The sequence below is a fragment of the Sciurus vulgaris genome (genome assembly GCF_902686455.1).
Source record: "Sciurus vulgaris genome assembly, chromosome: 1".
Classification (NCBI taxonomy): Eukaryota; Metazoa; Chordata; class Mammalia; order Rodentia; family Sciuridae; genus Sciurus; species Sciurus vulgaris.
Genome location: NC_136461.1, coordinates 163,416,922 through 163,432,405, shown reverse-complemented (window position 1 = coordinate 163,432,405; position 15,484 = coordinate 163,416,922). Strand labels below are relative to the sequence as shown.

At 34.8% G+C, this 15,484-nt stretch overlaps 1 protein-coding gene across 1 annotated transcript in view; it reads left to right on the top strand.

The window, feature by feature from the left end:
- MMP16 (matrix metallopeptidase 16) overlaps positions 1-15,484 on the top strand; it is a 258,787-nt gene that overhangs the window by 174,640 nt on the left and 68,663 nt on the right. The window contains exons 5-6 of the mRNA XM_079143787.1: positions 11,082-11,243; positions 13,307-13,518. Of these exons, the coding sequence (XP_078999913.1) occupies positions 11,082-11,243; positions 13,307-13,518 (374 nt within the window). The remainder of the gene's footprint in view (positions 1-11,081; positions 11,244-13,306; positions 13,519-15,484) is intronic.

The window sequence follows — 15,484 nt, the reverse complement described above, 5'->3', positions numbered from 1 at the left end:
TGCAAGTTATTAGGTGCTTATTGTCGTTTAGTTAATTTCTAAAATTAATCTCTTTTCCACTAGCTGTAGAGAAAGGCATGTAGGCCTCTGGAATCTTTCTGACCAATCAGAATGAGCTGCCCACAGGGAAAGTGTGTCACAGATATATCATCCTCTAAGAACATGAGGCTGTTCCTAGAATCTTAACTCAAGAGGAAACAAAAAGAGTCCCTATTTCTCTCATGGTGTGATTAACCATACCCTACCTTGCTATTTTTCAGTGAGACTTTTTTGAATTAAGAGAAGACATGTCTAATTCATTAAGCACAGACTTTATAACCAAACTATAGCCTAAAGGAATACTAAGTGTATCTTGGCCTTGATTATCCAAATATTTTCCTAGGTTTTCCACACTACCTGGCTAACAGAAACCTAAGTTGTTTCCATTCTATTGAATTGCTATAATGATTTGTTTAAAGCTATAAATGTTTGGTATATGTATACTTTTCAAAATATTTTTACTGGTTTTGGAAGACCTATTTGATGGCAATTTGTTTCCCTCATATCTTAGGTGCCAGTGTTGAATTATGCCTTATTAGTGTACACTAGTAGCATGCTTCAGACCTAACCAAACAGGCAACTCTGACATTTCTAGCAATCCATCCTCAATTGCTGATGAAGTGTTTTGAAACAGAATTTTAAAAAATTAAAGAGCATATACAGTACCTTTGTACCTTTCTCTGACCTGTCACCATGATAGTTTTCTTTTGTTTGGAGAACAGTTTTTTTTTTTTTTTTTTTTTTTTTTTGCTCTAAGTCATTTGTCTGTTTGTTTGTTTGTTTATGACAGGTTCTCACTAATTCACCCAGACAGCTTTGAACTTGTTGATCCTTCTGCCTCCACCTTCTGAGTAGCTGGGATTATGATTATAGTTGTGCACCACAACACCTAGCGCACTCTAAGACTTTTAGACTTAATTAAAAGTTAGAAGCAATGAAAGTGATTAAAATTTTCTGTGCAGCAATAATTGTACTGAGGAAGTAATCTAAGCTGAATTGTATCCTTATAAAATTTATACATTAAAGATAAGTCCCAATGCCCTAGCAGGATTTGAAGATAGGGCCTTTGGGAGGTAATTAGGGTTAGATGAGATTGTGAGTATTGGGCCAACTTGATGAGTTCCTGTTCTAGAAGAGATACGAGACACAGAGATCTTGCTTTCCTTCTGTGGTGTGAGGATCCAGAAGGTAACAGTCTGTGAGTTAGGAAGAGAGCCCTCATGAGAGCTTGACCCTGCTGGTTCCCTGCTCTCAGATTCCCTGACTCCAAAACTGTGTGAAAAATAAATTTGTATTGTTTACACATCCCAGCTTGTGGCATTTTGTTATGACAGCCCAAACAGACTAAAAAAAGGTAATTTTTAAAGTTTTAAAAAAATTGTTTAGCCTTAATTCAATGGAAAAAAGAAATACTATACTTTCATACTCCTAGAAAGAGCTCTTGGAGAGCAACTATATCCTTTGAACAGGTGGCTTAACAAGGTGCGTTATATCTCCTGGGATGCACATTCTGGAGTCTTGAGAGGTTTAGGACTGAGTGAAGACTGGAGAAATCCATTTCCTCAGCACACTAATTTCCTGGTTGTTGGCCTACACTGTTTAGGGTCACTTCTGCCACTTTCTATGTAACTGTAGTCAATCTATGAAACTTTTTAGTTTCCTTATATATAATGTTGTGATAATAATAAAACCTAACTAATATTGTGAGAAGTAAATAAGCAAACACATATAAAGTACCTAGTACTCTACACAGCCCATATTACTATTAAATGATGTTTCCTCTGGCTTTTATTACTCTGTTTTATTAAGACTTTTATTTTCTTTGTTTTTTCAAGTGTTAGAGAATAAAAATGGTACTATATACAACAAAACACTTCAAAATTCTTAGCACATATGAATATAAATTAAGTTCACCATTAATTTATATGACACACATGTAACTACTACTCATAATTGCAATTGTATTGTATTTGCTTATCAAAGGTAAGCACCCAGTTAGAGACTTCTACGTATAATAAAATTCCTTCATAGCAAACTATTCCTGACTCAGTTAGACAGAGAGTCTGGTGGAGGAGTCAAGGGATCATTCTGAAGCATGGGCACCAGGGGGACCACTAAGCCTTGGAGGGCAAGAATAGTGGGCAGGGAGAAAGAAAGAGGATACTACCCAACCTTTGAAAGAGAAAGCCTGCATAGACGAGTAGACAAAAAAAAAAAAAAAAAAAAAAAAAGAAAAGAAAAAAAAAAAAAGCAGAAGTGAAAAAATCCACTCAAAATCAACCTCTCAGCTTCTGTCTTGCCGAACAGAACTGTGACCAAACACTTTTCTGGACCTGCACCCTCAGAGTGTAAATTCCAACTCCATCTCACATGGGCTGCCTGGCTTAGCAATTTCCATAGCCTCTGAAAGTGTTATTGGTAAAGCGGAGTGAAAAAGTATGGGCCATGATGTTTCAGTGACATAGTCATTGACATTTATGGTTCATCATAGATGCTCAATAACCAGGACTTCCTTCCTGTTCTTTGGCCAGACTTAGCTACCCCACTTCTCTAGCTCTTTAGAGGAACTCCATATTTTCCTATCCATTAAGAGGGTGGCCTTCTTGTCAGTGAAGTGCAAAGTAGTAGCAAACATGCAACCAGGGTATCAGGTACTACAGATCTGTGGCAGGAAGAGGAACCTCTGGAAATTTTCAGTGACATATTTTCCTTTAGACCAAGGGTTACTGCCAAACCTATGTGATTGAACTGGACAATATTCAAGTCCCCTCATTATTTCAGGAGGGGACCCATACCAGTGCCTCAAAGTAATTTTCTTTCTACTAAGGTCTTTTCACTTTTTCTTTCCTATCTACTAAGTCTAACCAAAATAGAGAGGAATTGAGTACTAAAATATTCCATATTAATTATTTATCAATATGCAAAAAATAGCTCCCAAACCTAGTACCTTAAAACAATAAACATTTATTTCCTCACATAGTTTTGAGGTCAGGAATACAGGGGGTGGCTTAGCTGGTTGTTCTCGCTCAGGGAATCTTTTAGATACCCCTACTTGCAGGGCTGCAGTCATCTAAAGGGTTTGGAGAATTTACTTCCAAGCTCATTCACATGGCTCTTGTAGAAAGTCTCAGCACCTGCGGATCTCCATCGGGCCATTTGCACAACATGGTAGCTGGTCTCTCCAGAGTGAGAGAAAAAGGGAAGAAGGGGAAAAGTAAAAGGGAGAAAAATGCGGAGAAAAGGGAAAAGAGAGTGGACAAGATGGAAGTCATGGGTGTATTTTATCAACAGTGAGAAGTTACAGAAGCAGTTATTTTCATCATTAGGAAAGAGGTCTGGTGCATTGCAATTATCTATTTCATACATGAAAAATGAAACAAAACAAATTTTGTGTCATTTAAATTTGTTTTGTCATTTAAATTACAAATAAATATTAAGAAGGAAAGGGAAGATATTGGTGAATGAAATTGACTAAATTATGTTATGTGCATGTACAAGTCTATAAGAAAGAATCCCACTATTATGTATAATTATAGTATACTAAATAAAAGAAATAAAAACCAAGTATTGAGAGAATCAGAAGTTGTCCAGGCAATTATAGTATATATTACAATAAAATTATTTTCAAAAGACCTAAAATACACAGAGGCAAAGGAACTAGATTTACCTGGGGACTTGGGGAAGGCTGTTCATATAGGAGGTGACTTTGAGTTTTGTTTTAAAGGATTAGTATGGTTTTGTAAAGATAGCACAGACAAACTAGAAGATAATAGGAAAGAAATGCTGAGATTCAGCCAGTCTCAGCAAACCACATAAGAAATGGTACTAATTTTATAAAGCTCAAACACTAGGAAAAACTGTCATTTATTGAAATGTTTGATAAAATACAGAAATATAAGCAAGGTAATGTTAACTTAAATCTTAATTTAATGATTACCTCTGGAGGGAGTAGGGAAGCTAAAGTTATGAGATAAAAGGAAAAAACAGGTAGATTCAATAGTGCTGGTGATCCAATTGTTGAATAGGTTTATAAGATGATAAATGTTTGAATTCCAATAATTTTCATGTGTGAAATACAACACAATCAATTTTTAACATTCAGAATATGTTAGCAGAGAGAACAGCATACAAATGGAGCGGTGAGAGAGCTTGGAATATATAGACATAATTATGACAAGGAAATGATAAACGAAGCATTATCTTTCATAATGCACAGTTCAGTGTTCTGAAATTGTATTGGAGGACACAAAGGAAAGGAGATTAGAGACACAATTAAAAGCCTCAAAACACAAAACTCAAAATCTTGCAAAAGAAGCAAGAACTATTTTTGTATTAAGAACCAAGAGTCTGATTTCTCTTTTGTTGCCCACGTGGCGATAAGATCAAGGCATATTACAATTGAAAATCTCACATAATGTGAATTAATGATAAGTTACAGGAGCAGTTATTATTTTCATCATTAGGAAAGAGGTCTGGTGCATTTTAATTGTCTAAAGCTTGTCATGTGCCAACAACTTTTGTTCCTAGTAGAATTCAAATCACAGGGTGGTACTTTATTTAACAACTTACCCTTTCAAACTATTGTGAAGCTGCAAGTAACGTTTAATTACCTTATTGCCAATCATCTGAAGAATAGTAATTACTTGGAACCCTTGGCCAGCATTTCTGATTAGAAGTACTGTGACATACTCAACAGGTTACAAGTTCATATCCCAATCCTATTAACTTTCTTCTAAAGCCTGACTTAATTCCTTAGAAAAAATGACTCTACCCTTAGAAATGGTGCTTAGGAAAGATGTGAATGATCTGATGAGAAGCTGTACATGAAATGAAATGACTTGGATGTAATGACCTTGTTGATAATAGGTCTGTTTTATTTTTGTCCTTTAGTATTCCTCTTACCAGACAATACATGTATAGTAACCAGGAGACTATTTTCCTGTGAGAGATTTGAGATGTTTTTAATAATTCAGCTAGGTCACTGGCCAAAAGCTTAGTACATGACTGATAGCAATATTCTTCTAGCTACTGGTTCCTACATGTTTAACTCAAAACAGGGTTCAGGTATTTTTTTTTTTTTTCTCCTATGGGACCCAGTGCACCTTGAGGAAGCTGCTGAAGGGTGGGTGTTTTTTTGGTTTTGTTTTTTCCTTTTGAAGAATAAAAACAAGACAATCCTTAAAAGGCCACATTGGGACTTTTTTATCAAGAAATTTTCTCTATTTTGCCAAACAAAGGCCAAGAGATATTAAGCTGTATTCTAAACCAGCACCATCTCCATGCTGAGCTCAGATGTAGCCAGCTGTTTGTGGTAAACCTCATTGCCAGCTTTTGGATTTTCTGCTCTTGATTATGCTGCCTTGATTTCCATTGGTCCTTTGTCTGCTTGATACATCTTTGTTTTGCCAGTAAGTCTGCTTTTGATGAGTGTTTCCTTTTGCTTTCAGCCATTGATAGTACATTCCAGACAAAGTTTAACTATGTGCCAGGACGTGGGCATGCTCAGAAGCTGTCCTACCTCTACCACACCTGACTTCCACTTCACATATTATTTGGTGTAGCAAACTCATTGATATCAGATTCTTAATTTGTCATGGATTTGAAAAGACAAAGGTGTTGATGTTAGAACTGGGGTTAAATAGTATTCTCCATCTAAAAATGACTGTAACATCTTTTCTTTCCCAGTTTCTCCTCATGTGAATATCCTCCAAGACAAAATCCATAATAGTCTGCTCCCTAAATTGCATTCTTCCAAACATGATCATCATGTATTTCCAACATCTTCCTGAATAACTCTCTTCTTCCTTACGTTTTTATTCCTTCTCCTGTAACTATATCTTATTGCCTAGAGGATCCTCAATTGCTTTGTTCCCCTAGTTTTCCAATCCAAAGGGCCATATTTTAAAAACTACTTTTCTATGTTCCAGTAACCCAGAATTCCTAGTCTCTTGATTTCTTTTGATTTCCCACTATCTGACCAACCATGTTTAGGTGAAACTTGCATTCCACATTTACTCCCCAAATCCAAACTACTCTCCACTACCTGGAAACTGGTCTATTTATTCTAAGTCATTTATAGATTCATCATCTACTGTAGACCAGCCAGTACCTTCAGAATTGAGGACATGAAGATAAACGCTGCTCAACATCAGTCTTTTAAAGAACTCAGAATACCCTGGGAAGAGTTGTCAACAGATGATGCCAATAAAATGCAACTGTTGTGAGAGGGGACACCCTCGGGCTATGGGAGTCTTAAGGGGAAGACACAGGAGTATTTCCCCCTTGGAGGAAAAAAACATACAAAGTAACATTTGAATAGTCATGGCAAGTCTGATGAATTGATATTCATTCAATGCCTTATAAATGGAAGGCCAATCCCAGAAAAAAGACAGTTTATACAAAGACTCTAAGGACTGAACAAGCATCTATTTCTATGACTGGGAAGAAGTTCTGACAAGGAGAAAAAAATAATACAATGTTGGAAAGGTAGAGCAAGGAATTATGCATGAAAATTATTGATTATCTTCCTGAAGAATAAGGAATCATCTTGTAGATAGTGGGAAAGTGACAGAAAATTAAATGAAAACAATTCTTTCTGCCCCTGTACATGTTTCTTTCCCCCAGGATTCCACCTATAATTTCACTTTCTGTATTCTGCTTAAGTCATACTCTTTAATTTCTTTCAACACACTCTTAAGGAAATAATAATCTCCTACACATGAAATAATGTTTAGTCTGATTATCCTCTTGTCTTTACTCATATCCATCAATCACCCCAGGAAGCACAGGATGCTCCTCACCCGCCAGTTCCCTCATGACTTGAGCATCACCAATTCTGCCTTCTTTTCTTGCCACTATTCATCTTCTTAAATTACTACCACCAGAAAAATTCCAAGTCTGTCATCATCCACATCCCCTTGATGATGAACTTCTACTGAGAACATTTCCCTTAAGTTTGTTTTTGAAATTGATATTGTTCTCTACCTTGATTATATTCTGTTCTCTTACATTCCTTCAAACTGTTTTCTTCATATTCTTTCTACCACAGGTACTCAAACCATGATGCATAAACTCCTCTTCCTTTTTAATTGTACTTCCAGATCATTTCCCTACCTCTTCCATAAAAACTTCAAGCTCTCATGGTAATATTTGTCAGACTATTCCATGCACACACTCTCTTTGCCATAGTCCTCTATTAACCTTCAGGTCATCTCCCTGATCCTTGATGATTTTTCCTCCTAATTCAATGCCACTCTCTTCAGTACTACCCTAGCTTTAATTCTTGGTGGTCTCAACAGTTAGTAGAGGAGCTGAAGAAATAGCTTGTTTTGGAAAGTGCTTGCCTAGCATGCGCAAGGGCCACGGTTCGAATCCCCCATGCCTCAGATGAGAAGAAAAAAAAACAAAACAATAGATCATTTTTGTAGTGTGCTGATCTCTCAGTTATTAGAGCTCTTCTCTGATTTTTTTCATTTCTATTCTAACTCAGAGAATTTCTCCCATAATTATACCTTTACCATTACTCTTAAAAATCTCAATTGTCAATATCCATAATCAGTACCACTCTCTATCTTTCCAACACACTCCACATGACATCATGACTCCAAATTTCCTTTGACTACATCAGAACTGAAGAGTTGAACTTCAGTTATTTTATGACCTTACCTTGTCATTGTTCTTCCTCATTTCGTAGTATGAGTGTCATTTCCCTTATATGGCACAAGTACCATGGGGAGTCAAAAATGACATACACCATACAACAGTTACTTTGTCCTTCTCTCTACTCTTAATATTAAATGTGTTATACTAAAGCTCTGGCGATCAACTCTACTGGCTCAGCATCAACACTGCCATAGTTGAATGAGGCTGGACAGAAAAGACAACCACACAGTAGATGGATTTCACTTTAGAATCATGATCCTTGATGCTGCCTATATTTTCCTATATTCCAAATCCATTCTCTTCAACTCCTCTATGTGTATATTTCATACTGTCTTCTATTTCCTTTTTCCTCCACAGTGTTCTCTTAGTTTCTCTTATAATTTTCTTTCTACTTCACAAAGCAAATTTTATAATTTAGAAAAGATTTCCCACCATGACTTTTACTTTGCTTATACCAACCTGTTATATTTTACCTTCTTATTTGTTACTTTAAACTGTGCATGTTTCTGAGGCCAACTTATGCATTTTATCCTACCCATGTTTAGCAACCCCACATTTATACTTCTAGCCTACAACTGTCCCCAAATTCCACTTGTGTATATCTAACTGGACTTGACACCTCCCACTGAATATTTTTTAATGATCTCTAATTTAACACTAAAAAAACCTGCTGCCACCTCTCTGCCCCCCATCCTGCCTCCACACAGATGGACACAAAAGCAACAGAAAGCAATTGTCCTGGGACTTTCTGCATCTCAGTGGATGGTGGCTTCATTCTTGCCATTGCTTGGACCAAAAACAAGGTGTTATCTTTGACCGTTTTTCTTTTCCTTAGGTCATGCATCCTGTTCTGTATGAAACTCTGTGACTTTGCCTTCAGTATTATCAAGAATTGTGTCACTTCTGTCTATCTCTACTGCTCCCACTTCGGTCCAGTCCAACAGCATTTTTGCCTGAATCCTTTCAATAGCTTCAGATCTGGTTTTTTTGTTGTTTGTTTTGTTTTGTTTTGTTTTGTTTCTGAGTGAGGGTGTGTACTGGGGATTGAACTCAGGGTCACCCGACCATTGAGCCATATCCCAAGCCCAATTTTGTATTTTATTTAGAGACAGGGTCTCACTGATTTGCTTACTGCCTTGCTTTTGCTGAGGCTGGCTTTGAACTCGTGATTCTCCTGTCTCATCCTCCCCAGCCCATGATATTTCTTGGTATTACAGGTGTGTGCTACCGTGCTCAGCTAGCTTCAGTTGTTGAATCATGTTGCTTCCTTTCACCTTGTAGTTGATCCTAAAGAGTAATTACCTAAGTGATCCTGTTTAAATGGTTGTCGGAATTATGCCCCTTTTCTCCTCGAAACCTTTTAGTGCTTCCTACTTTAGTAAGACTAGAAACCCAAACCATTGCTATTATCTATGCTGCATACATGGTGTCACTCGGATCTCCTCCAACCCCATCCTTTCCCTGCTTTACTCTTTGTCCTTATCACTTACAAATATGTAACATAACATATGCTTTGTTCCTTTATCTTGTTTCTTTCCAGTCTCCTCCACTTAAGAATGTCAATTCTGTGAGGTTGGGAAATTGTTGTTGTTTACTATTATATTGTCAAAGCCAAGACAAGTCCTTAATCTATAGTAATCTTACAAATGAATGTGAAGTATGAAAATGACTTAATGAATGAAATATTTTTCATATGACTGCACTATATAACCTGGTGTGCATGCTAATGCTTTCATAGTATAGTGATTAAAAGCATAATCTCTGGCATCACACTGAGAAGTTTTAATCCAGCTCTGCCTTTCTATGTGATCTTGCAATTTTTACATAATGTTTCCAGACCTAATTTTCTCATTTTTTAAATGGAGATGTTGATAATACATAAATTACTCACAGGACTGTTGCAGGAACTAAAGGAGAAAATCCAGGTAACATGTTCAAAATGCCCACAATAGGGTTAGTTAGCTTTCAGCGAGATAATATTTCATTACTATAGCTAATACATACTATATTTTGCTTCTTTTGTGTCTTGATTTCCTCTTTTAAGTAATTTTATGAGAAGATTAAACTCTCTGCGGTTGAAAAATGATAAGATTTTTTTTTATATACCTCTCAAATTTGATTCGCAGTGTCTAATCATTTTTTCTTTGAGTCAGGTAAGTCCCTGGAAATGTGGTTTCAGTGGATTTTCTTAGTGTGCTAATCTCATGTGGGGAACCAGCCCCATAATCTCATCCATTCCTTTATTATAAACTACTCCAGAATGGGAAAAAAAGTTTGGTTATTTATCTGAATTTGTGTTCTAAAAGTAGTCCTCTGAAGGGAATTATCACAGTGCGCTATAAAGTGGTTGGAAAGGAGTTTTTTAAAAATTATATTCACTGAAATCATTTGTTTTTGTGGCAAGTCATTTACGTAACTTGATACTTTATCTCCAACTCTGTTGAAGTTTTGGCTTTGAAACATAACCCTTAGAAATGTAACAGTCCCACTTGATACTCTTACATTCCAACTAAATGTTTAGAATTAACTAATGAAAATGCAAGATCACCTTTTTCCTCCTGAGTTCAGTTATGAAGATTTGGCATCAGACATCATGTAGAAGTCATCAGCAAGGAGTGACTACATAAAGTCACACTAAGTATCCCTGAATAATTTGCACTAAATAGACTTTACATGTTTTTACTGTAAATGAGACTTCTCAGTGGGGCATAGCAGCTCTTAGATAAATATATTCTGTTCAGATTATCCATGGATTGATGAGAATCGATATTTATAGAACTAGCATTAGAATTCATTACTATAACTGCTATCCAGTGGCTTTTATTTCATGCTATTGTCCTGCTATATTCTTGTGTTGTAAGAAATTAAAGATTTAGTCTAGGATTTGCTGTAACTTGAGTCCCAGTTGCAGTTCTGTACGTATGAGGATTTGCTGTTCTTGACAATCAAGTTGTGCCTTAATTTACTCATCTGTATAAAAATAGAGATTGTATCTGCCCTATGTTTTTTACTGAGTTGTTAAAATTTTGTAAAATAATGTGTTATTAATCGTTACCATTATGTTAAATGTGAAGGTGAGGTGTTGTATATTAGGTATTTTATAATTGGAAGGCTATTTTAACAGCAGTATTATCAGTTTCTTATACTGCTGCTCTTTCTTCAACTTTTATTCTTTTTTTCTAACCTCCACTTTGTAAATTTCTGCAACTTCAATCATCACCATCACCTCGGATTTTGTAAATAGGATAGCCAATGATAAAATCATAGTTAAGTAAAGCATTCCTTTTATATTTCTTGAGTAACATTTGGAATGTTTTAAATTCTTTTTATTTCTTTATTTGAATATTGCTTATAAGAATTTTGAATTCTCCTTTACACAGGAAATGACTTATTTTTAGTGGCAGTTCACGAACTGGGACATGCTCTGGGACTGGAGCATTCAAACGACCCCACAGCTATCATGGCTCCATTCTACCAGTACATGGAAACGGACAACTTCAAACTTCCTAATGATGACTTGCAGGGCATCCAGAAGATATACGGTACGTTACCATTGTTTCTTTTTTGGTTAAACCAGCAGTGATGTTCAGAACCCCTGCAGTGTTTTCTTCTTTGAAATGGATGCTTTAAGTATATAAGACAGAGAAAAACTGAAGGAAAAAAACAATATATATATATATATTTATATATATAAACAATATATATATATAAACAATATATATATATATATAAACAATATATATATATATATATATAAACAATATATATATATATCCTGCAGGGAAAATTCTTCTGTCAGTTGAGTTTTGTTGACACAGTTTCAGATGCCATAAAATATCGGTAATGGGAAAGTCTTTCTTATTTAAAGTTTTCTTGGAGTATTTAATTGAGAATTGCAATTATACTAATAATCTAATAATTTTTCATATTTAAAACTGAGCTAAAATATATAATAAATTAATACAACCAATAAAACCAGTAAGAAATATAAGACTTTTATATAAGATGCTGAGGCTTTAGTACAAACTGACAAATTAACTCACAGTTTGTGAGATTTGCTACTAGGAGTTTCCCATAAAAATCACTTTTGGAGGGCCTGAAACCACCCTTATATGACAGTTGTAATAAATTGACCTCAAAGGCATATATTCATGAAGAGTGAAAGTTAATCAGCAAGGGAGTGAAAGTTAACAAGTGACTAAGTTTATTAACACATAGCACAAGATAAAATTTTAGTACAGTAATATTATTTATGGGATTCATTCATTAAATGCAAATTAAGAGAAAAGGGGAAGACTACTGTGCATATTTAGTATAATCCTAACTCCCTCAATACAACCATTGACCTTTTTAAAGACATTTATTTCTCACATAATTGTTAAGAACTTGACATTTATAATTTACATATAGCAAGTATGGTTTACTAAATTAATGAAGTGAAGCTTTCATTTTTACAACACAAAGACACATGTGTGCTATCTCTGTTAATATCCAGCATCCAAAAGATGTTATTTGCATTTTTAAACAGTGTAGTTTAAGTTCACTAATTTTCTTTGCATTCATTAGTTTTTAGATTTTAATATCTCAGAGGCAAGCATTCTTGCAGGGTAAAAATAGATTTGAAAAAAGGTCAACTTTTGTGCTGCTCTGTACATTGTTGGAGTACTGAGGAAAAAGACCTATCTCAGACTTAAGTGAAATATCTGAAGTGTTGAATTGTTAGCCTATGCCTAAGTTTGTATCATCAGAAATTCTTCTCAAGTGGGTTTGCTGAAAGACGTCTTTGTCTCATGACCTCATAAATTAGTAATCTAGACTAAAGATCTACAAAACAATATCCTTCCCATATCTAAATTTTAAGTGTGAACAGCTCTGTTTTTACATTTTAAAACATAAAGTCCTTGAGGAACAATGTTTAACATTTGTGCCAAATTACATGAGTAAACTTTAGCTTGATTTAGAAGTCTCTTTTTAGAAAAACATCTTGACATTAATATTTTATTGGTGGTATTTTAATCAATACATGTTTTCAATTCAATATTTAAATGAAACACTCATCCAGTAATTTGTCAAAATGTTTAATGAGAAGGAAATAGTGAAATCAGTAAAAGTTTATAAAATATAGTTTTAAAAGTTTATAAAATATACTGTAGAATAAACTTTCATTAGTTAGTGTTTCTCTTTCAGAAATATTTGCAGAGAATCATTGTCAAAATTCAGAATTAACTTTATTGGAGCTTACATGTGTGGCTCCAGGATTCATTTTCATTTATTTATTATTTATACATCATCCACTTCTAAAAACGATTTGAGAGCAGCTTTCCAATAAGGTCTACAAGTGAAGCTATTTTTAAAAAATCATTAAAAATTGACAAAGAAAACCTAGTTACTTGGATTCAGAATCTAACATGATGAGGACAGTTTCATATAGACTTGGCAGTGGGTGGGTAAAATGGTTTTCTTTTTCAGAAAATAAAGGATCTGAAAGACCTCTTAGCTTACTTAATCTGTGCCCTATGCTGATAAGTGATTGTTCTCTGTAGCATATTTTCCAGCACTCTTCCAGTTTTAACTGAGCCAAGCACTGTCCTCATATTTTCAAAAGGTCCACCTGACAAGATCCCTCCACCTACAAGACCTCTGCCGACAGTGCCCCCACACCGCTCTATTCCTCCGGCTGACCCAAGGAAAAATGACAGGCCAAAGCCTCCTCGGCCCCCCACCGGCAGACCTTCCTATCCTGGAGCCAAACCAAACATCTGCGATGGGAACTTTAACACTCTAGCTATTCTTCGCCATGAGATGTTTGTTTTCAAGGTAGGAGGCTGATTTTTTTTTAAAGGGTAGATTAAGTGTCTAGTGTCGCTTTATAAAACAAGTTCTCATTCATTCTGACACTAACTTCCTAGCCTTCTCACTGTTAGAAGGAAAAAAGCATCCTAAAAAATAAATGCACAAATGGGCTTAAATGTCTAGCAGAAGATTGCTGTAACGTTCTATTTTGGGAATACATTTATGTCAGCAGAAGCTAAAATGCCTAGAAATGTGAGGGTGAAAAATGCTGCATGTTATGAAGAGATAAAATAGCATAATTTAAATCATGAATAGGAACTAATAGTCATGATTTGCTTGGGAGCATAGCCCCTTCCAAGCACACTGCAGCTATTGTATCTTTGGTGTACACATCCTTATGAGATCCCTATAATTAGACTTGACAATTACATTGTTTTTTTAGGAAGATTATTGATCATTTAGTTCGGGATCTACTGGTAGCCATTCGAATTGAATCTTTTATAAGACTATCGTTTCTATTTAACATATACATGTCATTCTCTTTAATCAACCCTTTATATCTGCCTACTTTATATTATTTATTTAAAATATTGCAAACTAAAATTAATTTTACATTTGCCAGATGTGCTTCTTAATGTCATTGGTTTCTCAGACAATAACATTGATCAACAATATATCAAAAGTAAATTATATAATATTAAAAGGCATATTTACTGTGATATTGAAAAATAATTATCTCTCCCAATATTTGCAAACTGTTTTAAACATTAAGGAAAAATATAAATTCGTATTTCATCAGTAGATTATTAAAATAGCCACATTTTACCAGTATTATCCCTTTAGAAGTAAATTAATATGCTCTTATTTTTGGTCAAGATGAATCAATACATAATGAAATATTGCCCTACTTATACAGAATTTCCTGTCTACTAAGGCAATACTTTAAAAATATAGATTTCATATAATTTTTAGTAGACAAAGTACTCTATTTCCTCTTTGAAAAATAAGATCTGGATTTGATATATTATGCATGAGACCATCGTGCTTTCCAGAAAAAATCAATGCATTTCTTCAAACATATGAATAGGTTTTTGAATTCTATAAATGTCCTGCTGGGGTTACTCAGTGGTAGAGTGCCTGCCTGGCATGCCCAAAGCCCTGGGGGGAAAATATATAATATATATCATACACACACACACACACACACACACACACACACACACACACACACCTACACACAAATGTGTATGTAAATGTGTTTTTATATATACACATATCCATCATCACTTTATTATAGCTAAGTCCAGAGCAACTATTGAAATGAAAACAAAATGCAATAATTTATTTTACAAGATATCAAATGAAAAATGATGGAGTTTATTTTTACTGTTTGACTGAATTCCACATTGCACCTTTTTACCTTAGTATCAGTGAAATTGCCAAGTGACAATCTTACTTAAGAATATGATGAAAAATGGACTCAGGGTGCATTGTTTTTCATTATTCCTATCTATTTAAAAAACTTATTTTCAGAGGAGTCTTCCTAGCTAGGGATGAGTTTCATCAGCCTCTTTCTGTTGTGAATTATAGGTGCTTAATAAGTGCTATTGACTGATGGAAGGAGTTCCTATGATCACTGATTCCTGCAATCAGAAATGGATCAAACTCTCAAATAGGATGCAGCCACCACTGTTTTCTGTATCAAAACAGATATATAAAGTACATAAGAACTGCTTACTTAAACTCTCAGATTATCTTGGATTCCTTATTCAAAACTTCCTAACAAACTAAGTTCCTAAAATCAGGCTGAATTTAATTTTTTTAGTAGAGACTGCTCTCTTTATAAGATTAATTTCTGTTGAAGAAACATGACCTGATAGGCACTATATTCTGAATCTTGACTGTCCTAATGTTACATAGCTTAGGAATTTCCTTATTTATCTCATTTTTTGTATAATGAGTATGCATGCCCACTGTAGTTTATCAGAAA